The sequence below is a fragment of the Triticum urartu genome, chromosome 3A (assembly GCF_056163025.1).
Source record: "Triticum urartu cultivar PI428250 chromosome 3A, HENAU_Tu73, whole genome shotgun sequence".
In the NCBI taxonomy this organism is placed as follows: Eukaryota; Viridiplantae; Streptophyta; class Magnoliopsida; order Poales; family Poaceae; genus Triticum; species Triticum urartu.
The window spans coordinates 63,298,378-63,325,289 of NC_141875.1; the positions used below are offsets into that span (position 1 = coordinate 63,298,378).

Consider the following 26,912-nt stretch of genomic DNA (forward strand, 5'->3'; position numbering starts at 1 on the left):
CTGAGTTATGTATGCTCAGTTTCTCTATCGCTCAGCTGGTAATTGATCGCCTGGCGATTGTTCCTCATATGACCAGGTCCAGTTATCATATACTACCAGATTTTTTGAAATGGTGGCCGGTAACAACTTCTTCTATTGCAAGAACAAAAAACTTTACGAAAGAGAATCCCAGCACAATTTGTCCATCCACATTCAATAATTTACATGTTCTTGTACGGTTGTACCAAGCATGGAAGAAATATCCCTCAAAAAATGTTTGAAAGATATAAAACAAATTCGTAATCTCCAGGAACGATAGTTATATAACGATCTTATATTTCTTTACAGAGGGAGTACAACAGAGAACAAAGGGCCAGATGTGCAAAGTTAGGTCATAATCGTACACACATTAGCAGCTTCACGCAAGAAACTCTCAGTAGCTTTATATATAAAAAAAAAGAGAAAAGTATATTTTTCGTCCCTCAATTCTTTGCAGAGTCTAGATTTGGTCCTTCAACTTCAAAACCGGACAATTTGCATCCTTAACTTATGAAACCAGACAAGATTCATCCCTGGTCACGGTTTTGACCGGTTTTGGTCCTGTCCCACGCCGGTTTTGACCGTTCCGACTCAAATTTGCCTACCTTTCCTAGGTCCACGTAATGTTTTCAAATTCGGTTACTTTTTCCAAATACATGAACCTTTTTAAAATTTGTGTACTTTTTTTAAATCTGTGTACTTTTCCCAAGTTCATGTACTTTTTCAAATATGCGTATTTTTTAAAAGTTCATTTGGTTTTTTGAAGTTCATTTAATTTTTAAAAATTTATGTACCTTTTCATATTAGAATACATTTTTTTTGAAAGAGTTCATGAATTTTGAAAATTTTATGCGAACTTGAAAAAAATACGTGGATATGGACTTCTTTTACACAAAAATATGTGGATTTCAAAAATTATTTCAACTTGAAACAAGTACGTGAATTTCAAACAAAGTTCATGGATTATAAAAGGAACATGGATTTGAAAAAATGCGGACTTCGAAAAGCATGTGGATTTGAAATAAGTATGCGAATTTCAAAAACAGTTCATGGCTTTGAAAAATACTTGGATTTGATAAAATTACGCAAAATTGGGAGAAATACGGGGTTTTGGAAAAAGTAAATAAATGTTAACAAATCAAGGATTTGAAAAAAGTACGCGAATTTTAGAACAGTTCGCTGATTTGAAAAAAGTATGTTTATTTTTGAAGAAGTTCACTGATATAAAAAAATTACAGGAATATGAGTGAGCACCGGTCAAAACCAGGGTGAGTCAACACCAAAACCGGTCAAAACTGAGTCCAGGGACGAACCTTGTCCGGTTTCTGTAGTTGGGGGTGCAAGTTGTCCGGTTTTTAAGTTAAGGGACCAAATCTAGACTTCACCAAAAATTAAGGGACGAAAAGTATACTTTTCTCTAAAAAAAACTCCCAGTAACTATTTCCAGTAGACCACTTTAAGTTGCAGCAGATCAATAGCGCTACTTCCCAATATGTCGACCGCACTATGCACCGACTTACAGGTTTACAAGCTAAACGGTTCTGTAAATTAATTTCAGCCTTGTCACGATTGCTATAGGAATTGGAGCCACTAAACCTGAAACTGCAGACTCCTTCATGCTTTGTCCAGATATAAGAAAGTAGATCAAAATACAGTGGCTTCAACATGTCTTGGCAATAAGGCTCCCGATGGTAGGATACACACTCAACTTAACAAATTTCATCCGCAAATATAATGTCGAAAATAGATTGCACTGCAAAACGAGGAAGATACAGTGGAGTAGCATCAGAGCAAACCATTATTAAAAATCATATCTTCAGTTCTATTGTTTCATTTCTTACCTTCATCTTTCGGTATGTTTGGTTGGTCTACCAAGAGTTGACGCATTGCAGCGATTTCACTTGAACTGCAAAAGAAAGGGCACCAAAAGTAAATGAAGAAAGATAAGAATCAAGATTTGGCTAACTGCTAGTTTTAAAGGACGGAGTGGGCATTAGTCTTGGGTAAACTAACAGAAATACAGAATTATCGGAAACAAATCTAAGGAGATCAAAAGAGAATTTAGTGGCCATAAATTCCAACTTGCCTGCTTTTCCATGTCAACAAAGAGATGATTGATGATTTTAGCGCATACCTGGCATATCAATGTATTATCAGTAAAGAAGTAGCTTCTGCTATGATAAAAAGAGTAAGATGCATATCAACGAACTGTCACAAAAGAAGGCAAATAGCATCTTAAACCTATGACACCAGCAAAAACAAAATGCTACAAGAGAGACGGTACTGGTGAAAGCAGGTGAGTTTCCCATATATGAGATGGCAAATGTACATATCAGCAATAGCGCGACAGTCAAATGAGTCAGCCACCTATTATTAGCTTCATTTTTTTTTTGAGGATGTTCTAAAAAAACAGCAGGTTTGGTGAAGGGATTTCACTTGGTTCTTACTCAGCCTGGTGCATATCAGACAGCGTTTGTAGCCCACCCAAGCAATCCGCAATAGTTGGCAAAATTCCCACTTGTAATTGCAACTGTTTCGCATTGAATGCCAATCCACCCCTCACCATCTGATTAGTATCGCGTAGTACCTTGCTCAAACCTTTGGAAATGCCACTGAACTCCTCCCTGAAAAAAAATGCAGCAACATTGTAACACCAACTTGAAACAATTCCGTTGCATATATGCTTCTAGAGTTGGACCAAACCAAAAGCGGTTGCAACAACAGTGACAGCAGCTTACAGAGCCTCCCTCATTGAAACAAATATGAGCTCCAAGCTCTCCATCTGCACCCCCAAGAGATCCTCCCTGAAATTGGGCACACACCGCAGGACACCATAATTTTTAGCATCTCCAAGTACCTTGTCAACACATGACACAGAGTAAGATTTTGAATCCTCCAGATACATGACAATCCAACATCACAATGCAGCTAGGTAGCTACTAGTCACTAACATTAAATGAGCACCCTAGCTTGCATATTAGCAGCAGTATCAGGGATCACTATTACTAAATTTTGGTCTCTTCTTTAACTGAAACCAATAAAATTTGCTACTGTAACCACCTTACTGTGAACCGTGTAGAACATTTACTAGATTTCTCAAACCCCATTACAGCTGCAGAATTGAGCATGCGCAGCACATCACTGAAGCTGCTGCGTACAAGTAGGACGCAGATAAATGCAAGGAAGGATCTGAGGAGAATGAAAGGTACTGGAAGGCGGGTGATGATGGCGGCGGCATTGGAGAAGTGGGACAGGAGGCGGGAATTGAGGTCATCCCATCGCTCCGTCTCCTCCCGTGCCTTCCTCACCCTCTGCTGCATCTTCCGCACCGCAGCCTCCATCCCTATCGACCGCTCGTCTCGTTTCCCTTCGCGACCCCGATCCTCGATCAATTTCTTGGCGGCGCTTGCCTGTTGACCCTTGTGATAGGCTAGTCTGGGTTCGACCTGACCATTAGAGGCAATGACGTTTTGAGGAAAAAAAAACTAACATACTTTGAGCTAACAAGAATCATATAAATATTTTTCTATTTGGGAGCAGACTATGTGAGCACACAGACTCGAGAATTCGAGATGATTATGGCCGTGTCAAACTAACTATGCAAGGTTGTTCGTGCACTTTGACGAGCAACACACATTTTCATATTTGATCAGTAGAAACGAGTCTATTTGGTACACTTACCCTCACTATGATCTCACCACACATAAACTTAACATTTGGTTTGTAAGCACTTTATTATCTTAAAAACCTCACATTATATGCCACGAGCATTAACAGTCCAAGTGGAAAATGAGATATTTTAAGAGGAACACATACCAGACAATAAAGAACTAATACATACAGTTCAAATTAAGGAGCAGTATAAATACACATCCCCGTCAGGAAGTGATAGGTTCATAAAATATATTTTGGGAGGACACACAGATTCACGAAATGTGGAGTTCTTGGCTATTACGTATTGATACAGAGTTCAATGGAGAATTTAATTATTTTGCCACAATTTACTTTGCATTTTGACAATTTGCCACTAGTTACATTGCAATTGCCTTTTGCCACTCTTTACATTGAACTATGATTGTTTGCCATTTTTGCCTCAAAACAATTCTTTCAAATGTATTTGATGATAGATGCCCAAAACTAGTTACTGTAATGTCATTTGTATATGTTGACTGAAGAAGTAGTCCTTCACACGAAATTCCCCAATGTGCAGCGATGAACCCTAGCTTCCATGGTCTGCACCAAAATCGGGCAATGTATGTTAGCAGCATAGGAAGCATCGAACAGTAGCAAGCAAGCAGCAGCAAGCCAAGGACAGGGCCAGGTTGTGGACGCAGGAGACGGCTAGGGGCAGTGGCCAGGTTGTGCACTCGGGAGACGGCCAGGTGGAGGACGCAGGAGACGGCCTAGGGCAGCGGCGGCGGCGACCTCTTAAACCTAACCCTAGATCGGCCTTGGGACATGGGGATGAGCAGGACAGGGGAGAAGAGACTCACTGTAGCTGTCGCCGGGAGGGTGCCCCCGCCGTCGATTACCACCGTCGCCGCCGTCCGCCGGTGTGTCGCTTCGAGGAAGAGCAGAGAGGCTGGCCAGGGGTAAAACCGGGATTTCAAGCGGGCCCCACCTGTAAGAGGGCAAACGTCCAAGTCCAGGAGAAAATTCTTTATTTGACACTATCTTAAAATCTACTTCCTTATTTGACATTGGAAAAAAATTTCTTCCCTATTTGACACAAGTTCTAAATTTTATTCCCTATATAACATTTTCGTTCATTTTGAGCCTAAACATCTGAAAAGACTCTTTTGCCCCTTATGTGATATGTGTTATGGGTGGAGGGGGGGGGCAATAGCGCACACACGTAGCACCAGTGCGAGGGCAGGAGCACAAACGCAGCAACACATATACATCCACCAACACACGCACGCGCACACACACGCAACAACACGCACGCGCACATGCACACACACAGCAACACACATGCATGCACACACACGCACGTAGCGCACACACACACATACACACACAGCAGCAGCACATAGGCATGCAACAGCACACACATGCGCGCACGTACACACGCAGTAGCAAACACACACGCAGAGGCACACATATGCAGCAGCAGCACACATGTGCGCGTGCACCCACACACGCAACAGCACACACCCGCCAAGAAAAAACAGCACACACGCGCGCACACATGACACACATACCGCATGAGGGGCAAAATCGTCTTTTCAGGTGTCATTTAGGCTCAAAATAGACGGAAGTGTTGTATAGGGAATAAAATTTAAGACTAGTGTCAGATATGGAGGAAAAACTTTTCAAGTATCAAATAAAGAACCAGATTTTAAGACAGTGTCAAATAAGGAATTTTCTCCAAGTCCAGTGTGAAGAGTGGCTAAAAGTTCAAGGTAAAACCGTGACAAAAAAAAACAAATTTCCCAAATTCAATAGATGGTAAACCGTGCTAAATCCTAATTTTCAAAAATGATGATGAATTCAAAAATGCTCTCAAATTTCCAAAAAATCCCAAATTTCGAAAAATTCTCATGAATTATTTTTTCCTGATTTTAGAAAAATGTTCCCGGTTTTAAAATTATGAATTACACAAACTAAACAATGTAAAAAATAAAATAAAAACAGAACATGAAAAGAATGTGAAAAAGGTAAAAGGGGCAAATTAAAAAATAAAAAAATAAAAACGGTCCAGGGAAGGTTCTTTTCAAAACTAGTGGAAACAACATCACTAAAAGCCCAAAGTGAGTCGGCCCAAATATGCGCCCTGGGGGTGGCCCCCTCCCGGGTGTTACACGTCAAATAGGAAATCCCATGGTTTAGCAAAGCATTTGCAATTACAAAGAAGGGACTCTCGCAAACATGGGTCGAATACTTTTATAAATAATGTGTTTGACTCGATTGCCCTAACTGCATCTGGACTAAGTATAACTTCTGACAAGGGATTGCATGAAGCCCACTACTTAGTTCGTTGGTGCAGCTTTTGGCCCAGTCCGTTTTATTTTGACATGTGTGAAGCTACTCTTTTCATGATTTTTTTCTTAGTCCACATTTAGCATTATGGTGGATATAACCGTCCAATCTATTTTAAAACAAAATTACCTGTTGTTTGATTAATCTGTCTTAAATACTAATTGATGTCATCCTACAAGTGGACAGGACTGGTTGAAGCACACTTTCATGAAAGTATTATCCCAGCTTGTGTCTCGTTCTCAACAAAGAGCACATGCAAGCATCATTGTGAGTGTTTCGGTCGCACTCGAGGTGTCGCTAGCCTCAAGCGAATTGTCTAGTTTCGTACATGCAAGGATTATGATAGTGGTGATGGAAGAATTTTTTTTGACTATAATGACGGAAGAATAATTGTGGTGTAAAATAATGAAACTTGATTAAGAATTGCATGTAAATAACATGAAACTGGATAAACGGAAAGTAAATAGTGGTTCGTGTAATGGAGAAGTTAGGCACGAAGAGGTTCAGTTCATGGTGAATAATGAATGTGCCTTGTGCAATGATATGTAATGGTACCGTCTATATTAAATGTTTGGTAGACAAGTAATCCTTGAATAGCCAAACTATATTGTCCCGCTCACATTAACGTTAGTCCATCACCAATGGTCAATTCAACAGTTAAGGTCATTAAGACGGACCAACGCTTTTGGCACCGTGCCTTCTTGTGCTCCTCATATTGACTTCGTTGCTCATTGATATCAACATCTGTCACTGGAGGTCGTGGATTCATTGTCTAATAGGTGCCTAGCCATGTAGGTCTCCAGATCATGTTGCTTGGGCCCTTAAATTGGATAACAATCATTGCAGACGCCATGAATAATTAACCTAGTAATCAGTAATAAAAGTAAGGTCACAAATATATATCAAGAGTGAGAGATAAATAACAACTAAACACATAGATCAAATAGAAGGGGATCAGCTCGAAATTACCATGATTCTCCATAATAATATGAATGATTAACGAGATTGCGATATCCGAGTCAAAGTACAAATGGAATTTACAAACTCTAGCCTTACGAGTTGGAATCTCTCTATTATGACGGTGTCGTTGATGGTGGAATGGAGGATCGCGCCAGAGAGGAACCCAGAATGGATCGAAGTGAAGCAATTATCCTTCGGATCTCTCTTTCCTCTGGCTTTTGTTTTGCCTCCTATGTCGCTTTGTTGTGTGTTTCCCAGTTATGAACATTGTTGGTGTAGACGAGGGGAAGGCGGCGACACTTAGTATGACCACTGGTACGAGCAGGTGGGTTCGCACCACACGTTGTCTTCCCTCGTGTTGACGTCAAATGCACTTTTTCAAAGGGAAAATTGTCCATTTCCTCGTCAATGATCCAAATATGGCTTTATAACCTTTCATAAGTGTTCGATCCTTAAAATCAAGGAAGAATACAAGGTTTCTTTATTTCCAATAAATATATGTTAGTGAATAGGCGAAAACAGCGAAAACCCTGGATTAAACTAAGCAAATACCCTCGGAGAACACTATATAAAACAAAGTCGTCACTTTTATGACTCGTTTTCTACAACATATCATAAAATAAACACAACATAATTCGGCAACCATGGGTCAGTCGTAACATTTCATTTTTTGGAAAAATTAAGAAAATTACAATTAGTTTGAAACATAATTTTAAAAAAGACACGTTCTACTTTTTTTTAATGGACTCAAAAGGCATTTTTTGACATGACATGCATTAATGAATAGGATTGATGCAACTTCATGATGGATCTTCGCATGCAAGAGGAACCTATCAAAGTTGTGGGTTTATTTAGGAGGAGTCTAGATTAAAGAGACAAATACAACTACCAAGGATAAAGATCCATGACTAAAAGTTAAATCAGGGTTCTTTGAAGTGAGTGTCTCTAGTTTTCATATTGTGCATTCTTGCATCCCACCATACTATTAGCAAATAAACAATAGAAGACCAAACATGCAAAAACTAAATTAGCTCAAAGGTTTTGAAAAGACCCACAATCGCCCACCCAATAGGTAAAAATCCTAAGATCATTGGACGATTGTGACCGAGGACGCATCCTTTGGAAGGGGAGTTGTTGAAGTATGCTTCACCATCAAGCTCTCAGGGAGAAGACATGAGCGCTAAAGAAATGGAAGAGGAGTACCTTCAACCAATGCATACTCGACACCATTGTTGCCGCCATCCGCCAATATAGACTTAGTCGGATGATAATTTGTACGGCCAGGGTAAATCTGTAGGACCAAATCACCACATGCTCCTTGGTGGCAATTGTCACCACGACTCTCGAGACTTTTGTTCCATGCAACATGCTTTCATGGTCGAGACATCTCCGTCACGATCCTGATACTAAAACAGAAATAAAAGTTGCACTCCAACTTGATCAGTGGTTTTGTCGCAAAAGGCGAGAGAATAGCATACACACGGGTGATGAAAATGAGATTGCTTTATGGTGGCTAGGGTTCCTGCCTCTGCCTCTGCGTCATGTGTGCATAGAACCTATACTTATGAGAATCGCTTTATTACATCGCGAAAGCTTAAAGCCTAGCCAATTAGAAGCATGCTACGTACCCCACTAAGCATGAATTCAAACAAACAGTAGGCACATATTACATACTGCCACTGAAACTGGGATACGAGTTCTAAAAAGATAGTACTATTTTGTGATGTTTTTTTAGATCGAAGGACTATTTTGTGACCGTTCATCTAATTTATATTTACGGTAAAAATATTTTAATTACTTGTGTGAGTTAACCATAAAAATAAGGACCATGATAAATGCCACATGCGTTGCATGAACACATGGCAACTCCGAACGTTTTTTATGTCAAGTTTATTGACGCGAGCATGGCAAATTTAGTTGTGAAGCATGTCAATTTTCTTTTTTTGATGACAAGTTTTAGTTTTTTGTTTTTTTTTCAAATGGTAATTTTAGTTGTAAAACGTCAGAGCCGGATTGCTTCGTGTCACACGTGTGGCAGTAATCATTTGGAAAAAATAAACCTTCTATGAGTTTCTGCTGGGTGCATCCATGCCTCCTGGCTACCGTACCAAGAGTTGTTGTTTGTTCCTTGATACCGTGCCTCCATGGTGTTCGATTTGCCTACATGCTTTGTACTAAGGTCCTTATAATCATATACCCATTTTTGACAATAATATATCGAAACCTCCACAGAAAACAAAGTGATCATCACGCACGCAAATCTGAAATCTTTGGTGCCGATCGAACGCCACACACACCAATCATAACCCGATCGTGTGCAATGATTTTGTACCAACGTAATCTCCATTGTTCCAAGACCGACAATCTGAGAGACAAACTGGCTCCCACGTAGGCCATTGCCGGCCGGCCAGCTACATGGCCGCACGTCTACACCATTTTTATACTCTCCCTGACCCCTCACCTGGTCACCTTGCCGCGCCTATATATGAACCCGACGCCTCCCGCCATTTCCACACAGCCAAAGCCAGCTGCGATCATCTCCATCGATCTAGCACGCACGTACGGAGTGCCAGTCTTCCCTTCCAGCAATGGCGGCCTACCTCCCCCTCGCCGTCCTCGTGGCCCTCCTCGCCGCCACCGGCGCCAGCGCCCACGGCTACAGCCAGACCCCCTCGCCGACGCCTGCACCGGCTGCCAAGTGCGACAAGGTGATGCTCAAGGTGGAGGGCATGGTGTACTGCCAGAGCTGCACGCACCGGAACTCATGGTGCCTCGACGGCGCGACGCCGCTGCCGGGGGCGAAGGTGACGGTCACCTGCCGCGACGCCAAGAACCGCGTCATGGCGTCGCGGACGCCCGTAGCCGACGGCAATGGCTACTTCCTCGCCGAGTTCAACGTCGCCGAGAAGGCCGACTACTACAAGGGGGACCCCGCCAAGGCCTGCTTCGTGCGCCTGCTCGCGTCGCCGGACCGCAAGTGCGACGACCTCACCAACGTCAACTACGGCATCGAGGGCGCGCCGCTCCGCCACGAGGGCAAGCGGTGGTCCGGTAAGGGGCACGAGAACGTCGTGTACGCCGCCGGCCCTCTCTCATTCAAGCCGGACACCTGCGCGCCCAGGGGCCACTACTGATGATCGTTTTTTTTATTTGTTTTGAGTATTATCTAATCTGAGCATCTTAGCTCAATTTCATCATTTCAAATATGAAGTTGATAACCACGCATACCATGTGGTCGCTGATGAAGCTTATATGCGCCATGCGCGGCTGCTTTGGGTTTGAGACCGTGTATATTCTGTCTTTTTTTTTTCTCCTACAAAACTTCTATTGGATCCATCATCAATCATGACAGTACAAAGAGCATCATAAATAATAAAATTTATATCCAGGACCTGTAGACCATAACGACGACTACAAGCATTGGACCAAGCTAAAGACGCGTCGCCGTTATCACCCCTTCCTCGCACGGAGCTGGGCAAAACTTGCAATAGTAGACAGTCGGTAATAGCACCCTATGACCCAGGAAATATGCTTTGGTTTCTGGTTGTATATACACCCTATATGAGAATTTTTTAAAATAATTAAACAAAAAGTCAAAATAGTTCAGAAGTTTTTTAGAATAAACTTGACTTACTTCTGCACTAGTATATAAATTTCCATGAAAAAAAAACTAGCGTTGACTTCACAGCGAAAAAGACAAAATTTATTTGCTATTATAGGTCACTATTCACACTATTTTGGCCAAAATTTCGTCTTTTTTGAAAAGAAGTCAAAGGGGGATTTTATTTTGTGAAATTTTTCTCACAAGTACAATGTAAAGTCAAGTTTATTTCAAAAATATTTTCAGAATTTTTTGACTTTTTATTGAATTACTATTTTTTTCCATATAGGGTCTATACGTCTCCATGGACCAAAAGTCCCCTCCCCTATGACCCAACCCTAGGGAACCAATTATCACGCAATATGTTTATCTTCGATCCATCGCTGATGGCCATATGATCCCATGCCTCAACAAGTCCCTCCCATGCATAATGTTGCGCCATGTAGAAGAACAACCCTGTGGGCTTGTCACTGACATGATACCCGAGTCTCTGAAATACCCCGCCTTGAGCACGCGAGCGCTCATTGAATTAGGAACCACAATAATTCTCTAGACTGGTCTAGCTAGAATGTCTTGATTGAAAACATAAAAAATTCTAAGCCCGAGACCACCTTCGCACTTTCTTATGCACATCTTGTCCCGTGCTGCCCAACGGACTTTCCTCTCACCGTTGGCCGCTTCCCGCCAAAATTTAGAAGAGATAGATTTCAGGTTTCTACACAATTCTTGTAGAGCTGAAATCATCTCATTGTATACATAGGTGTCGCATGCGGCACTGACTTAATGAGAACTTCTCTTCCAGGCTTGGATAAGCCTTGTCCGTTCCACCCTGCCACTTTCGATCTAAGCATTTTCGGACATGTCTAAAACATTCCTCCTCGAAACAGGCTTTCGCCTCGTTTTATATATAAAGCAATATCCAAGAAAGTACATGGATGAACGATACAAAATGGTGAGGTGTGCAGATCCAATCTTGAGATAACCGGCAGACGCAGAATGTAAGAACTAAACACCCCCACGCCTGTAAGAGGGCTACGTCACCATTAATTGGTTTACAATAATTTTGTGGGAATTATGTAGGATAGAATTTCTATAGGAAAATTTTCACTAGAGCCCTTTTGGTTTGTAAGAACGAACATGATTAATTCCTATCCTTCACCTTTTAAAGGAAAAACAATTTTCTCATACCTAATGGAAAAGTATCCTATGAACCAAATGACATCTCTTCCTATAGAAATTGATATGCATGACATCTCATTCCTACAAATTTCATGTTCCTATGATTATATCCTATGAACCAACGACCAACCTAGGGAAATTTCTAAGGTTTCCAATCCTCTAAAATTCTTATGAGCATCCCTTGAATCAAAGAGGCGCCAAATGTAGAATCCAGGATATTCATATATCACAAATAGAAGGAATTAGATAATACATCACGTGTTATTGCAAAAGTTAATTGGAATATATTTCAAGGAGATTTGTTTGTATGGAAGATGAGTATTTGAATTAATAACATGAACACTAAAACTGAAAATACATATGATTTATGCATTGCATAATTGTAAAAAAAATATTGAATTTACATGGCATAATGGAATGAAAAACCTTGTACCATGCATGGATGCATGTTAAGGTTGATTTTTCTATGCATCGCATACTAATCTTACATGCTTACGGGTTGAGAAATATCACATATTTAGTTATGTAGGACGTGCTTAAGCCCAACAACGTAATCTTTTGGATAGTACACGTGGTAGAATCATGTGCATTGAAGAAGATATCGAACGCTCAACAATGCTCGAATTTTCCATATCTTTAGCATTAGATCGGCATCATCCAATATTAAAAAATATTCTTATACTACGTAGAAGAACATGACAAAATATGAAAAAAAATCTGCTTTTCTCTAGCTACAAACATTTATGTTAATGCACCTTTTATCCATTTTAATTTATAGTATTGCTAATGAAGGAATTTAATTGTTTTAAATTGCCTGAAGTAATGGGATTGGCAATGTATTCAGTGAATATTGAATTAGTGGTAGAAAGCCACACTTTTCTTTTTAGTGGTACTTAACTCGGTGTTATGATCATCTGATGTCACAAAACCACATCGTTACGAAATGTGCCCTCGCCTTTGTTGATCCTCACCTCATAGAGTTATCATCAAGCTCCACTTTTCTTGAGACATTGCCATGCGGAATGATGACATATAAAGCAATTGCCATTACTAGCGGGCAACAGTTGGTTAGAGTAAGGTTTTGTAAAATTGTATGACCATAAAACCAAGGGCTTAGTGATATAACCAAGAAGTAAGATACTTCAATTACGACAATAAAGTTTTTAATAAATTACTTACTATGGCAACCACTTATCATGTTAAACTCTCATGTTAATTTGTATGAAACATATGAAAAAGATACTCAAGTTCAGTTTATATAGTACAATGTAACTACAAAAACATTGCTTTGCATGTGCACCTAATTTCGTTTTATGCCCTTTTGTATGGAAACAACTTTTTAGAGGGAACCTTTTTATGTATCTAAGAATACACATAGTGCAAACCAGAGGGAACTGTAATTGTGCAAGGCCACACAGACGTGCAACTTTAGTTTTTGTTTTTGCAATAAAACTTTCAATATATTCATCTTCAATCATGGTAGTACAACAAACACCGGAAATAATAAAAATTATATTCAGATTCATAGACCACTTAGCGACGACTACAAGGACTGAAGCGAGCCCAAAGCGCGTCGCCGTCATCGCCCTCCATCACCGGAGTCGGGCATAACTTGTTGTAGTAGACAGTCAGAAAGTCGTCATACTAAGGCCTCATAGGACCAATGTACCAGAACAACAACCGTCGCCGATGAAGAATAACATAGATTGGAAGGATCCAACCCAAAGACACACGAACGTAGATGAATAACGACGAGATCCGAGCAAATCCACCAAAGATAGATCCGCTGGAGACACACCTCCACATGCCCACCAACGGTGTTAGACGCACCGCCGGACTGGGGGCTAGGCGGCGAGACCTTTATTCCATCTTCAAGGAGCCGCCTCGTCTGATCTTTCTGAGCAGGACACAAACCCTAACAAAACGGAAAGGCACGACAAAAATCGGAGCCCTCCCTTGTCAGGATACACCACGCCCCATGGCCCTAGGGTCACCGAAGACGAGGTGGACCTGCAGCGGTGCCGGCGAGTGGCATGAACCCTAGTTTTTTTAAGGAGGAGGAGGCGGCTGCTCGTGGCTCGTGACGCTTTAGTTAGGCGTGCAACTTTAGTTACGTGCGGAGAATAACAAAAAACCGTAAATGTGCACAAAGAGATAGAAAAACAGAAATGACAAATATGTATGAATCTCCGTCTAACCTGGCGGTCATAGCAGTTATTGAGATTTAACTAATTCTTAATTGATGGAGAATTTGCAAATCCAAAGTAAATTTTACTCCAAGTATAAATATATTGTATTTAGGGAATATTAAACCCATTAAGCGCACGGGAAGGGCAGCCAACCAGCTATGCCACATGGCGCATGCTGATTGGCCGCGGTAAGAACGTTTTTTTTTCTTTTTGGTAGATTATTTTTAGAAAATGGAAGTGAGACATTTTTTTGAGATTTTTTTTGGCTTTTTTTCCTTTCTGAGATGGATGTAATGTCCATGTGATGCTAGAAACTTTTATTTTTATTCGGGATGAAGATGAGAGATTTTTTTTTTCTTTAAGATGGAGAAACACGCACACAACTTTCTCTCAAGCATTGCGTTGCGGGCCGCAACCACTAGTTCTCAAGATGAATCAAAATGCACTACCTCTTTTTGAGAATGCGCTACTCGTATGTATAATGCGTTTGAAGTGGAAAAATATACTTGACTTGTCCAAGGAAGAGGTCTGAATAAGACTTGCCGAACTTCAAAAAAAAAAAAAGAATAAGACTTGCCGAAAAGATTAACAAAAGATTATTCTATCAATAAATAGAACAGAAGCAAAAGAAAAAACACATGAATAAAGCCTTCAAGCTTCACAAATTTCTCAAATCCAAAGCAGCAGCGCAGGCGCATCTAGCTTGCGCACGCGCGCGCGCGTACATGCAATTCAAATCAACCTCTTGAGGACGAATCAGTAGTGCCCCCTGGGCGCGCAGGTGTCCGGCTTGAAGGAGAGCGGGCCGGCGGCGTACACGACGTTCTCGTACTCGTGCCCCTTACCGGACCACCGCTTGCCCTCGTGGCGGAGCGGCGCGCCCTCGATGCCGTAGTTGACGTTGGTGAGGTCGTCGCACTTGCGGTCCGGCGACGCGAGCAGGCGCACGAAGCAGGCCTTGGCGGGGTCCCCCTTGTAGTAGTCGGCCTTCTCGGCGACGTCGAACTCGGCGAGGAAGTAGCCGTTGCCGTCGGCGACGGGCGTCCGCGAGGCCATGACGCGGTTCTTGGCGTCGCGGCAGGTGACCGTCACCTTCGCCCCCGGCAGCGGCGTCGCGCCGTCCAGGCACCACGAGTTCCGGTGCGTGCAGCTCTGGCAGTACACCACGCCCTCCACCTTGAGCATCACCTTGTCGCACTTGGCAGCCGGTGCAGGCGTCGGCGAGGGGGTCTGGCTGTAGCCGTGGGCGCTGGCGCTGGTGGCGGCGAGGAGGGCCACGAGGACGGCGAGGGGGAGGTAGGCCGCCATTGCTGGAAGGGAAGACTGGCACTCCGTACGTGCGTGCTAGATCGATGGAGATGATCGCAGCTGGCTTTGGCTGTGTGGAAATGGCGGGAGGCGTCGGGTTCATATATAGGCGCGGCAAGGTGACCAGGTGAGGGGTCAGGGAGAGTATAAAAATGGTGTAGACGTGCGGCCATGTAGCTGGCCGGCCGGCAATGGCCTACGTGGGAGCCAGTTTGTCTCTCAGATTGTCGGTCTTGGAACAATGGAGATTACGTTGGTACAAAATCATTGCACACGATCGGGTTATGATTGGTGTGTGTGGCGTTCGATCGGCACCAAAGATTTCGGATTGCGTTAATGGCGATCACATTGTTTCGGAGATTGTCGGTCTGAGAACAATGGGGAGGTCATGTTGGTACAAAATCATTAGACATGATCTGATAATGATTGGTGCGTGTTGCGTGTGTGATGATCACATTTTCTTTCTTTACAAAGCACACCTTACGTGTCTGCCGGTATGGGGTGGGGTGAGGTGAGGATTGAGTTGATGCTATAAAGGACCAGTTTTAACCAGCAGTGTAAAGACCAGCCGAATGTTCATGCGGTGTTGTGGAACAACAAACTTAGACACTTAGATGTTGATCAAAATGTCATTATAATTCACAATGTATCATATGTGACTTCCCCATCTAGGCCCCCTCCCTCCTCCTCCGCCCCTCCTCATCGCCGTCGGCGCATGCTCATAGGCAAAGCCCGGCCGGCCTGGGCGGTGTGGGGGCCATCTTCTTCTCCTGCCTTCTGGTGGCGCTTGAACCCTATTTTGAAATAGGCTGTAAAGCCTTGTTGTAGAGAAATAATAAATGAAATTTAGGTGGGGATAACTACCCCTCTTTGACTTTTTAAAAATATCATTTGTTTTCTTTTCTGTGATGATATCAAACAAACTAAAATCCTGTAGATTTTAAATAGTCATCACATTACGATTCTATTTGTTTTTCCTATCCTGCATTTTTGAATAATCGTAAAGAGAAAGAAATCTATTTTTGAAATCCTGCTAATCAAGGAGGTTCTGGAACTTGTAGTCAGGTCTTCGAAACAGGATGTTTTTGTTTGGGCGATAGTAAAAATATCTACAGCCGGGCACCCCAAACCCTCCTTAAATGTTTGGGTGACTCGCCCGGTCACTGACTGGTCATGATTTTTCAACCTAAACGAACGTCTAAAACAGGCTCAAACGTTCTAGTTGACCAACACCCCTCATATCCAGCTCAAATATGAGGCGGATATGGGGCGCCCAGGGACGCCCACCACGTCGGACCCGACCCATGCTAACTCACCCGACCCTACATATATTCGTCTCTATCCGCTCGCTGGACCAAACCCTAGCCACTTCACTCCACTCCCTTCCGCCACCCGATCTCACCTCCGGGGGCATCCAGCTGTCTCTGACATGGCAGTCAACGGATCTAACTCCGGCCAGTCCGGATCCATTGACTGGGGTGTCATCCCATGCAGGTTGGGGGAGACAATGGCGGTCCGCATTGCACTCCGCTGCTCTCGGGAGGATAGCGCTCGACCGACAGACGGACCTGTCCGCCGCAACTCTATAGCATCGGCTCAACGGGCGCTCGGGTCCTCTGGGGAGGATCATCATGGTCCCGGCAGCCGGAACCCCTCTCCTTCCCCATCATCAGTTTGGCAGACTATGAGTCCCACCGGAAACGGCTGGCCCATCGTGGGAAGGAGAGAATAAGGGCCACCGAGGCTCGTACCATGGCGAAAATGGCGACGGCGGCGGTGGCCGCAGAGGAGGAAGCTATCCGCGTCCGCATTGTGAAGAAACGGCAGCGGAGGAACACGCGCGCCCTCGCGCGAGAGCAAAATCGGGTGGTCCGTGCCATGGCCGGACTGCCACCGAAGGAGGAGAATGCGGACAGTTATGGCGAGAACAGCTCCGGCGACGAGCAGATCCGACTCGATCCGTACTTCGTCTTCGACCGGTACTTCGACGAGAAGGACGGCAAGGGCGTCGGGAAGGGCAAGGGCAGCCGTGGATGATCTCGAACATAGCCAAACATGCCAAATTGTGGTAGTCCGATGACATGTTTAGTTAGTAGTGATTGAGTAGTCGGATGATGTGTGTGCATCGACGTAGTTGCATGGATTTGTATGAATTTGAGATATGATAATTAAGATGTCTGAATGTGGATTACATTATTTGAGGACGCCTGTTAGAGACCGCGAACGTCTGAGGGCTGGATTTGCCGTAGCGGCTGTAGATGCTTAAAAAAAAGGTCACCCCTACAACATATGCACTCGTCGGCGCGTCGGAGAAAAGCCCCCGGGGCCGGCGCCGCGGCCAACCCCCGGTTCGCCCTCGCGCCCGACGACGCCCCCAAGAAGCTCCCTCGCCGCGTTCGTCCAACCGCGCAGCGGCGACCGCCCCGGCCCCGTCCTCAAGTCCCGCCCGCAGGAGCTCACCGGCGAAGACCAGGTCAAACCATCTCTCTCCCCCTCTCATATTTCGTATTGCGTGGCGCTGCCTGCGAGTGAGCCATTTTAGAGGAAAACATGCCACCACTACGTGATGAGATGGTGGCCGTCCGGCGCTACGTGGAGCTGCTGTCGCGGCACCGCGGCGGCGCCGACGCGCGGCCGATCGCGCGGATCCAGGCGGCCCTGGTCACGTCGGGCCTGCTCCGGCGCAGCGCGGAGCTCCACGACGCGCTCATCCGGGCGCTCGCGGGCTCCGGGACGCCGCACGCCGCGCTGCCGCTCTACGCCCACCTCATCCGCGCGGGCCTCCTCCCGACCCCGCACACCCTCCCCTCCCTCCTCAAGTCGCTCGCCCTCTCCCCCGCCGTCCCCGGCGCGCGCCGCCTCGCGCTCGCCGTCCACGCCCACGCCGTCAGGCTCGGCCTCACGGGGTTCCTCCTCGTGAACAACGCGCTCATCCGCGTCCACGCGGGCCTGCTCGGCCGCCTCCCCGACGCGCACCTGCTGCTGCGCGCCTCGGCCGCCGTCGACGCCTCCACGTTCAACACGCTCATCACGGCGCACGCGAGGGCTGGCCGAGTCGCCGACGCCCGCTCGCTGTTCGACGAAATGCCCGAGAGGAATGCCGTGTCCTGGAGCGCCATGGTGAATGGGTACGTGCAGGCTGGGGACGGGAGGGAGGCGCTGGGGGTGTTCTCTCAGATGCAGGCCCAAGGTGTCCGCCCGGACGACACGGTTCTCGTCGGGGTGCTTGCCGCGTGCGCGCAGCTGGGGGCTCTGGAGCAGGGGAAGTGGGTGCATGGTTACCTCAGAGCAAACAATATCAGGATCACCGTGTTCCTGGGCACTGCGTTGGTTGATATGTATGCCAAATGTGGTGAGGTGCAGCTTGGAATGGAGGTGTTTGAGGGAATGAAGGACAAGAATGTGCTGGCCTGGACTACCATGATAAAGGGCCTGGCTATGCACGGCCGCGGCTCAGACTCCTTGACACTCTTCTCCCAAATGGAGAGCTCAGGTGTGAAGCCGGATGACATTGCCTTCATTGGTGCTCTCTGTGCGTGCACACACACTGGGTTAGTTGACAAGGGTCGGGAGCTTTTCAATTCCATGGTGAGCAACTATGGTATTAAACCAAAGATTGAGCATTATGGATGCATGGTAGACCTCCTGGCACGGAATGGCTTGCTGAGTGAGGCCAGAGACATGGTTGAGAAAATGCCCATGAAACCGGATGCCTTAATCTGGGGAGCTCTAATGGCTGGCTGTAGGTTTCACAAGAATGTGGAGTTGGCTGAGTATGTTATAAAGCACTGGATTGAACTGGAGCCAGACAAAAGTGGTGCTTATGTACTTTTAGGTAACATATATTCTGCCTCTGGTAGGCATGCGTCCGCGAGGGAACTTAGGCACCTGATGCGTGAGAAGGGAGTTGAGAAGACACCTGGATGTAGCAATGTGGAGATTAAAGGAGTTATCCACCAGTTCATTGTTGGGGATCTGTCTCATCCTCGCATAAAAGATATTTTGACAAAGTGGTATGAGATAGATAGTAGGATAAGGCTGGAGGAAGGTTACGTGCCTGACAAGAAAGAAGTTTTGCTTGACATTGAAGAAGAAGAGATGGAAGGTGCACTCAGCCGCCACAGTGAGAAGCTGGCAATTGCATTTGCTTTGATAAGTACAGATGATTATATGCCCATTCGGATTGTCAAGAACCTCAGAGTCTGCCAAGATTGCCATCATGTCACCAAACTTATATCCAAAATATATGGGAGAGAAATTATTGTTAGAGACCGAACACGTTTCCATTTGTTTAAAGATGGCACCTGTTCGTGCAAGGACTATTGGTAGTAACTACCAATGTCTGTCTAATTATAGAGCATGGGCTGTTGACAAAAAAAAATCTCTTTCATGATACATCAGTGATACATGAGTTGAGGGGATAAAGTTGGTGAAGAACAATTTTTTCTTGCTAATTATAATGTACATATATGCATTCATGCTGTTATTAAGTCATCAATAGATATTCATGTTCATCTCTGACAAATATATATATTACATGGTTAACCTGGCAGATATAATAATATGAATCTGCATTAGGTTTTATGATGCTTTTAGTTCAGAACTCTAAACACACCTCCTTTGTTCTAGACTCTTCCGGACTTTATTCTCCCAAGTGTTTTTCTTCTAAAATAATTGCCATTCATGTTTACCTTATGACTGTATATGATGCACAGTATGCACTAACAAAACATGCACTTCTTATTTGTTCTGGATTTTCCGTACTTTAATTTTCCCAAGATTTCCTTTCAAAAGAATTTCCATACATTCTTGGTTTATGATTTTTCTTTAGGTTCAAAGCTATGACAACACCTTCATAAAGTACATTTGTCTTTGGGGGTGCAGTGTAGCTATTCTTATAATTTGTACTTAAAACTGCAGTAGAAAATACTGAAAATATAAATGTGTATATTTAACATGAGTTTTTTGTAATATATACACGCAATCGTCGAATATTTTCTAGCTGTAATTTCATCTTTAATGGAATGGAATATGAGAATTAAATCAAGATTTACTTGACAATGATTTACTTGTTTGCATGTAATGTGGTATTTTTGTACTTGGTCCTACTTCATTTATCTATGCTCACGGTGAAAGCACATATAACTTACTAGAACGAGCAAAGTTGCTATTTGCTATTTCCAAATATTAAGTTATCTCAAGTTCCTGACCGTTGAGGGGATTGGCCTGGAGAAATTGCAGCGGGAGAGCACCAAGCTTGTCAATTTTGTAAGAGTTCCAATCCTTCAAGGAATCGGCTGCATAGTGTAGTTACAATTGGTCAAATCTAATAAGTTTCAAATTTGCAAGATTGCCAATCTGGTAAGGTACCAGTCCAGGGAAATTGCATTCAGAGATTTCCAAACTCAACAGATTGCCAATCTACTAATTGAGAGAAGTCATAGCCATGTAGCTTCAAAGTTGCCAGTTGTGTAAAGATTGCCAATCCAAGACATGGCTTCTCCAATCCCATCCGTAAAGTTGCAGTTTATTCGTTGGTGGAAGCTTATGTATATAGCTCCTTGGAAATTCCTTTCATGCTATGGCCCAAATTCTTCAAAGACGTGAGTTTGGCAAGTGAATACAGTATATTACTCCCTCCATCCTATAATGTAAGACATTTTTTGACCCTAGTGTAGTATTAAAAAATGTCTTATATTATGGGACGGAGGGAGCACAAGATAAAGTGGTCTTTTCTAGATTTAATGTTCCCAAGTTATTTCCAACTGAGAAATCTGGTACAAATCTAGTGTCCTCAAACATTTTGTGTGGAAGATGTTGTTCAAAACCATCCTTCGAAACTAACAGTGATTGATAATTTGATTTGATGCAACAGATCACAGTACACAATTAAGCTGGCAAAAATATATCCCTTTCCATTCACCATCCCTGGTTTACGCATTCGTGCCAGGATTGGAGTCGCCTACTCTGAACAATTGCTTTCTATCCTGAATTTCATCAGCCTCCTGCATTTTTTGGCTTGTGGAATTTCAATCTGAGTGCTCACGCTATTGATAGTTTAGGTTGAGATTGCTGCTATCAGCTTTATAGCTGTATAATCGACGCCAAGTGCGTCTTGGTTTCAGCCCAGTTATCAAGAGAAAACCTCAGGCAGGGTTCAAGTCACCAAAACATAAGCGCTTCATTTGTTTAGTTGATAGCATGAGCTGTTATCTTTGATCATCGTGTACAAAACAAACCAGATAGATACTACTCCCTCCGTTGAATATTATATGATGTTCTAACTTTTTTCTAAATCGGATCTATGTAGGCACGCTTAGTGTGTTTATTCACTCATTTCTGTCCGTATATAGTCCATATTGGAATATCCAAAACATCTTATAATAGTGAACGGAGGGAGTATCTACCAAAGAAAATGGATTTGCTATATACTCTTCTCTGACAAGTGCGGCACGTAAACATTCTGTGTATCCTATTTTTAGGGGAAAAAAATGTAACACACTGCATATTATGTGTGATTGTATATACCATAAGGTTGATCAATGCAGGCAAGCCAGTGCAACCAAAGGAAGCAAATAAGTAACTTCTGCCATAGAAAAGTGGCTTATTTAAGCGGTTTCATCTAACAAATACAACCCATATGCATCCTCAAAAAAAGTACAACCCATATGCTCACGGCATATCTTTTTTCAGGAAGAAAATTGAATACAGTACCTAGTAGAATGCTCCATTATTACATATGGATTCATGATTGCTTGCAGACCCATCCTTCCATGTGGCAATACACTCGTAACAAGAATGACAATGCAAAGCCGACTCCAAATCCCAAGCCAACAAACGCAAACAAAAGGATAACGCCGAGTTTGTCCTGCCACAAGCTGTCAGATTCTGGAGGAGGCACTTTACTTGGAGAAACTGAACTTTGATTGTCAGTGTTTGGAGAGTGGAACTCCACAGAGCCCTGCATTACCTTCAAATGAACTGTTGGAAAATGTGGAGAACTGGTTGCCTTGCGGGATTCTTCCATGCAAGTTGTTGTATGAAAGATTCAACCATTCAAGAGAAGTAAGTGAGGTTAACTCTTGTGGTATTTCCCCTGTTATCTGGTTCCAAGAGAGATCCATCGATTCCAGCTGAGACAAGTTTCTGTACTGAAATGGAATTTGTCCCGTGAAGTTGTTGTATGACATGTTAAGCCCGCGTAGGGAAACAAGCCTCCCAATTGACTCCGGAAGTGGTCCATCAAACGAGTTATTTGATAAATCAATTGCCTTGAAAGTGCTTAGGATTTTGGTGAAACTAAGATCAAACCCTTTGAATGTGATGGTAACGGTATCTTGATAAAATGCTGCACTAAATATCCCATGCCCTAGAACTTGTCCCTCATCACTGACATTTTCCATCATTGCTTTCAGTTCATTAAACCATCCTTTTGGTAGGTTTCCAGAGAAGTTGTTGGAAGCCAAATCAAGTATTTGCAAACTTGCAAAGTAGTTGTTGATTATATGATCACCTTTAGTATCCCTTATGGTGCCATTGAGTTGGTTGGATCTCAAGACAAGAACTCGAAGATGTGGAAGGACACCCAACCAATATGGAATAGAACCGGCAATTTGATTGTTACCAACATCAAGGAGCTCTAGGCCTTGGCAATTTGATAGTGATCTGGGTATTTTCCCTTCAATTCGGTTGTTGTTCAGATCTATTGTCTGAAGCGTACATCCTTCTCCAATATTTTCAGGCAGCATCCCATGGAAATGATTCTCTCTCAACTTCAACATACTCAAGCTGATGCTACCTTGCATTAGACAGGATGGCACCACATCGCTGAAATTGTTGTATGATAAGTCCAGCATCTCAAGATCCTGTTGGGTACAAATAGACCTTGATATGTGACCACTTAGTTTATTCCTGGATAAATCAAGGTAGGTGGTCTTGTAGGGAAGGTACCGACCAAAGTCATGTATAATAGAAGTGAAGCTATTGTTTGAGTAATCTAAAAAAGCCATGGAATTGCTAGCTGTGAGTGGTATAGGTACACTGCCATGCAGTTTGTTGGAACTAAGATTGAGATATTCTAAATTGTGCATATGAACGATAGATGGAGAGTTTTCAAGGCTAGTGAACATATTGTTTGAGAGGTCCAGCGAGGTCATAGTATCCTTCCAGTTCACCCATATCCAACTTGGTATGGCTCCAGCTATTCGGTTATATGAAAGGTCCAACAAAAACAACTCATTTGTATATCTCAATGCGACTGGAATTTTCGTAAGGTCGCAAGACGCTAGTCCCAGTCCTGTGATGTGTGGGATATAAGGAAATGGATAGCCATCCTCAACATCTATGACTGATAACATATTATTGGAGAGCTGCAATATATCCAATGCATTCAGCTTCCAAAGAAGGCTAAGTTCCACTGTGCCTTCAAAGTGATTTGAGTCAAGCATGACTGCATGAGAACTTGAAGTCCCATAAGATCAAAGAAAGATTTGGGTATATGACTGTAACACCCGTGTGTTACTTAAGGATAATTAAAATGCATCGATTGTCATTTAGAATTAAATTTTGCTTAACTATCATTTTTCTAATAACTCAGGCATGCTAGTATTTATAAATAATTTTGGAGATAAATATCTTAAGACCAATAGGTGCATCCCAATCATTAGTAGATTTTCTTTGTATTAGAAGATGGTGGAGTATTGCATTTGCTTGAGCAATCCACGTACACTTACATGCATGCATCAATGCATGGCATGCACCACATCCATGGTCTGTACTCAACGCACTGCATGCATCCATCTAGTCACCGTTGCCGTAATGCATGTACGTAGCCTGCCGACTAGCTCAGTAAGGTTAGCTGTATTTTCTTCTCACAGGCCAGCTAGCTCTTGGATTACACTGTACCACCGTCTAGGGCAGCAGATATTTTTGCATGCAGCGATGAGAAGGCTTGTTGCATGGCTACGTGTCTTTTCCTTGAGAGATAGAATGTACGTGTCATTGCTCTGGTTAGAAACATATGCATGCATGAGCTAGTAGGTGCATCGAACCAGCCATTAGGTGAAGCAAAGGGGCACTACCTTATCCTTTGGAGCAAGCAGGAGTTACGGCGGCAGCTGGACGACGATTAATGTGTTCACAAGGAGCTACTCACTTGTTACCAGTATATAAGGCGACCAGGTGCTGTAGCGTAGGACCATTGACACACTAGTCAGAGTCGTCTGCTGGAAGAAGAAGTTGGAGCTCTCGCTGGTGTTGTTCCTAGCGACCGCGTGGTAGACGGGTACTGCTGTCAGGCAAGTAGCAGTTCCTCTGTTCATATTTCGTTGCTGTGCTTGGTCCTGCGACTTGCACACTGTTACACTGATCTAGAGATATACTGCTGCTAGTATTTCTTTTGCTAGCCACTGTACCGTGATATATGAGTTCTTTTGCAACTGTCCTCTGTTCGTTGGCCACGGTATTGTTGAAGAGAAATATGTTCCGGTGAGCAAGTAATCGTCATGATTATTTGGGCTTACGTGGAGACGTGAGGATTACTACATAAGTTTCATCATACCACTGACCTCCTTATTTCCATATTCACATATTGTCTATATTGGTGTCACGACCGCAAACATATTGTACCGGTCACGGTTCAGGTATGGGACTGACTGAGTTCTCCGCTGGGGGCGACACTTGTTCCGAACAGGGTATCGGTGATGGATCCTTGGGAACGACCCATACTAGTAAGTCAAGTTGTCGTGCCTCAGGGGGTCGAAGGGCTCTGCTCTTCTAGAACCCACATGGTTCTGGTCGAGACTGTCAATGTCGGAGTACCCCTCTTAAGAGTGTAAAAGTGTGAATATTCACCCCTATGAGTCCCGGGTAGGGAACCTTGCTGGTCACGTGTGATACCAATATTTTTCGCTATACACCGCTATAAATATTTCCAGTATTCTGTTGAACTCTGTTTAATATCATCTTTTAATTCAGCCTTTTGCACTACTTTATTTTCCGCTGCTAAATCTGTCCATTGCTATCGTATCATTTCCTTGAAACTGAATTACACCGTTGTGATATCCATAACACTTTCTCCTTTTGTACCCTTGAATAAATGCTACTTGCTGGGTATGAATCATCATACTCACCCTTGCTTAATTTCTATTTTTGCAGCCCAAAGTGGTAATGATCCTGAGCTTGGCTTTGAGCAGTAGGCGTAGCACGCGCCGGGAGGGAATAAATTGAAATACTTTAGAAGTTTATTTTTAGCAAGAACTATGTATCTCCAGAATAAAGAATACATGCTTATTATGTGTATTATTGTGAAAAGTTTTAGTTTAGGCCTCACACGTTTATAATCTTTTGTTTATAAACGCGTGGCGGCTGTTACGTCCGAACCATGTTTTGGGGCGTGACAGCTTAAGTGGTATCAGAGCTTAGGTTAAATAAAATTAAAAACTGTTGCAACTAATGGGGAATAACCAGGGTATTATTTTGTGCGTGTAAGTTAGAAACGCTCTTTTTTGTGCTTATTTTATGTGAAGCTAACATTTACGTGGCTCATTTGATTATATGTCCTGTCATGAAATTTAGTATTTCACTTCTTATGCATGCATTTTTTAGTGCTAATATGTGTGGTTGGAATCAGGGATGGATGGCCCAACCATCTTCCATCTTAACTTTGTGCAAATCCTCGAGGAGGTAGCCGATCATTTTCACCTAGAGCCACCAGTGATCTCTACTAGTGCTCTTTCGGGTGGAGGAATCCAGGGAGCTGTGCACGTGCAGGTCACTCCACATGACCCTGGTGCATACACTACCTTCTATGGCTATGGCGAGGATGATTATGAAGCTGGGTGCTCGGCGGCTCGTGAAGCGCTTAAATCACTCTACTTTAGTCTGAACTTTGGCCTAGTGGACTTGCACAGCTATGAGTACTGGAAGACTTTGCTGGACTTGGCACGTTTTGAGCAGCAACACCAGGAGGAGATTGCACAACTCCAGCAGTACCATGAGGTTCGTAGGAAGCAAGAACTAGACGAGTTAGAGCAGGAGCATCAGGCCCAACTTTATGAAATAAAGCATGACCATGAAATAGAGGTGGAGGACCGCGATCGCTGGATCGAGGAGGAGGGACACAAGACCAAGAAGCTGAAGCAAGAAAGAGATGAGCTGGAAGACGTCAACAACAAACAGGAGAGTGAGATGATGGATTTGAAGGCAGAGAACTGGTGCCTCCGTCAGCAGCTTGTAGCAATGAAGGATGAGAAAGGAAAGAACTAAGGGCGTGCAACGTACTAGCTAGCAGGCGATAGTACAACTTGAGTGGTCGTACGTACTAGCTTAAATAAATGAAGTGGCAGAGCTACTAGTATCTAGTGTGTAATGGTGTGACCTATCCAGTTCGCATGTGATGTCTGCCTCCTGTAGCAACCCTAGTAGTAGTAGGTTGCTTCCACTTTTACTAGCCTTTGCATGTAGCTTGATGTTGACACTAGCACTCCTGTCAGGTGAGGCTGTGCAAATTTTGGTTGTACGTGTCAACCCCTCTTATATAGTAAAATCAACTTTTATGTACTGATGCATGCTATGAAGAGTGGCAGTTTATTTATTTATTTTGCTCTCCATCCTTCATGATTGTATAGATGGCTAACCACGATCATGGAGATTTTTCTACTACCCACGCTGGAGGT

General features: G+C 43.6%; 5 protein-coding genes and 1 pseudogene across 9 annotated transcripts; 3 read left to right on the plus strand and 3 right to left on the minus strand.

The window, feature by feature from the left end:
- Positions 1 to 284: 284 nt before the first annotated feature.
- On the minus strand, positions 285 to 4,649 carry LOC125542844 (uncharacterized protein At5g43822). Of its 5 annotated transcripts, XM_087546379.1 has the most exons (8): positions 4,512 to 4,649; positions 4,164 to 4,251; positions 3,079 to 3,464; positions 2,757 to 2,822; positions 2,466 to 2,642; positions 2,105 to 2,152; positions 1,860 to 1,924; positions 285 to 1,771 (listed from the first exon to the last, which is right to left on the minus strand). In XM_087546379.1, exons 3-8 carry the CDS (start codon positions 3,357 to 3,359, stop codon positions 1,728 to 1,730), a joined length of 681 nt encoding a protein of 226 aa, XP_087402505.1. In that variant the 5' UTR covers positions 3,360 to 3,464; positions 4,164 to 4,251; positions 4,512 to 4,649; the 3' UTR covers positions 285 to 1,727. The 5 variants fall into 5 exon arrangements, with proteins under 5 accessions (XP_087402505.1, XP_048562025.2, XP_048562027.2 ...); XM_048706068.2 differs by lacking the exon at positions 4,164 to 4,251; XM_048706070.2 differs by having other exon boundaries at positions 2,722 to 2,822; positions 3,228 to 4,251.
- Positions 4,650 to 9,489: 4,840 nt separating this feature from the next.
- LOC125547948 (non-classical arabinogalactan protein 30-like) lies at positions 9,490 to 10,299 on the plus strand. Its single transcript, XM_048711676.2, has one exon. It carries the CDS (start codon positions 9,549 to 9,551, stop codon positions 10,092 to 10,094), a length of 546 nt encoding a protein of 181 aa, XP_048567633.2. The 5' UTR covers positions 9,490 to 9,548; the 3' UTR covers positions 10,095 to 10,299.
- A 4,123-nt stretch (positions 10,300 to 14,422) lies between these two features.
- LOC125547949 (non-classical arabinogalactan protein 30) lies at positions 14,423 to 15,296 on the minus strand. Its single transcript, XM_048711677.2, has one exon. It carries the CDS (start codon positions 15,235 to 15,237, stop codon positions 14,686 to 14,688), a length of 552 nt encoding a protein of 183 aa, XP_048567634.2. The 5' UTR covers positions 15,238 to 15,296; the 3' UTR covers positions 14,423 to 14,685.
- A 2,249-nt stretch (positions 15,297 to 17,545) lies between these two features.
- LOC147978566 (uncharacterized) lies at positions 17,546 to 26,836 on the plus strand. Its single transcript, XM_087546383.1, has 2 exons — positions 17,546 to 17,710; positions 25,868 to 26,836. Exon 2 carries the CDS (start codon positions 25,870 to 25,872, stop codon positions 26,500 to 26,502), a length of 633 nt encoding a protein of 210 aa, XP_087402509.1. The 5' UTR covers positions 17,546 to 17,710; positions 25,868 to 25,869; the 3' UTR covers positions 26,503 to 26,836.
- Positions 17,765 to 19,902, plus strand: LOC125542848 (pentatricopeptide repeat-containing protein At5g66520-like). The gene has a single exon (XM_087546381.1). It carries the CDS (start codon positions 17,788 to 17,790, stop codon positions 19,564 to 19,566), a length of 1,779 nt encoding a protein of 592 aa, XP_087402507.1. The 5' UTR covers positions 17,765 to 17,787; the 3' UTR covers positions 19,567 to 19,902.
- On the minus strand, positions 21,181 to 23,749 carry LOC147978567 (receptor like protein 27-like; annotated as a pseudogene).
- Positions 26,837 to 26,912: the final 76 nt, after the last annotated feature.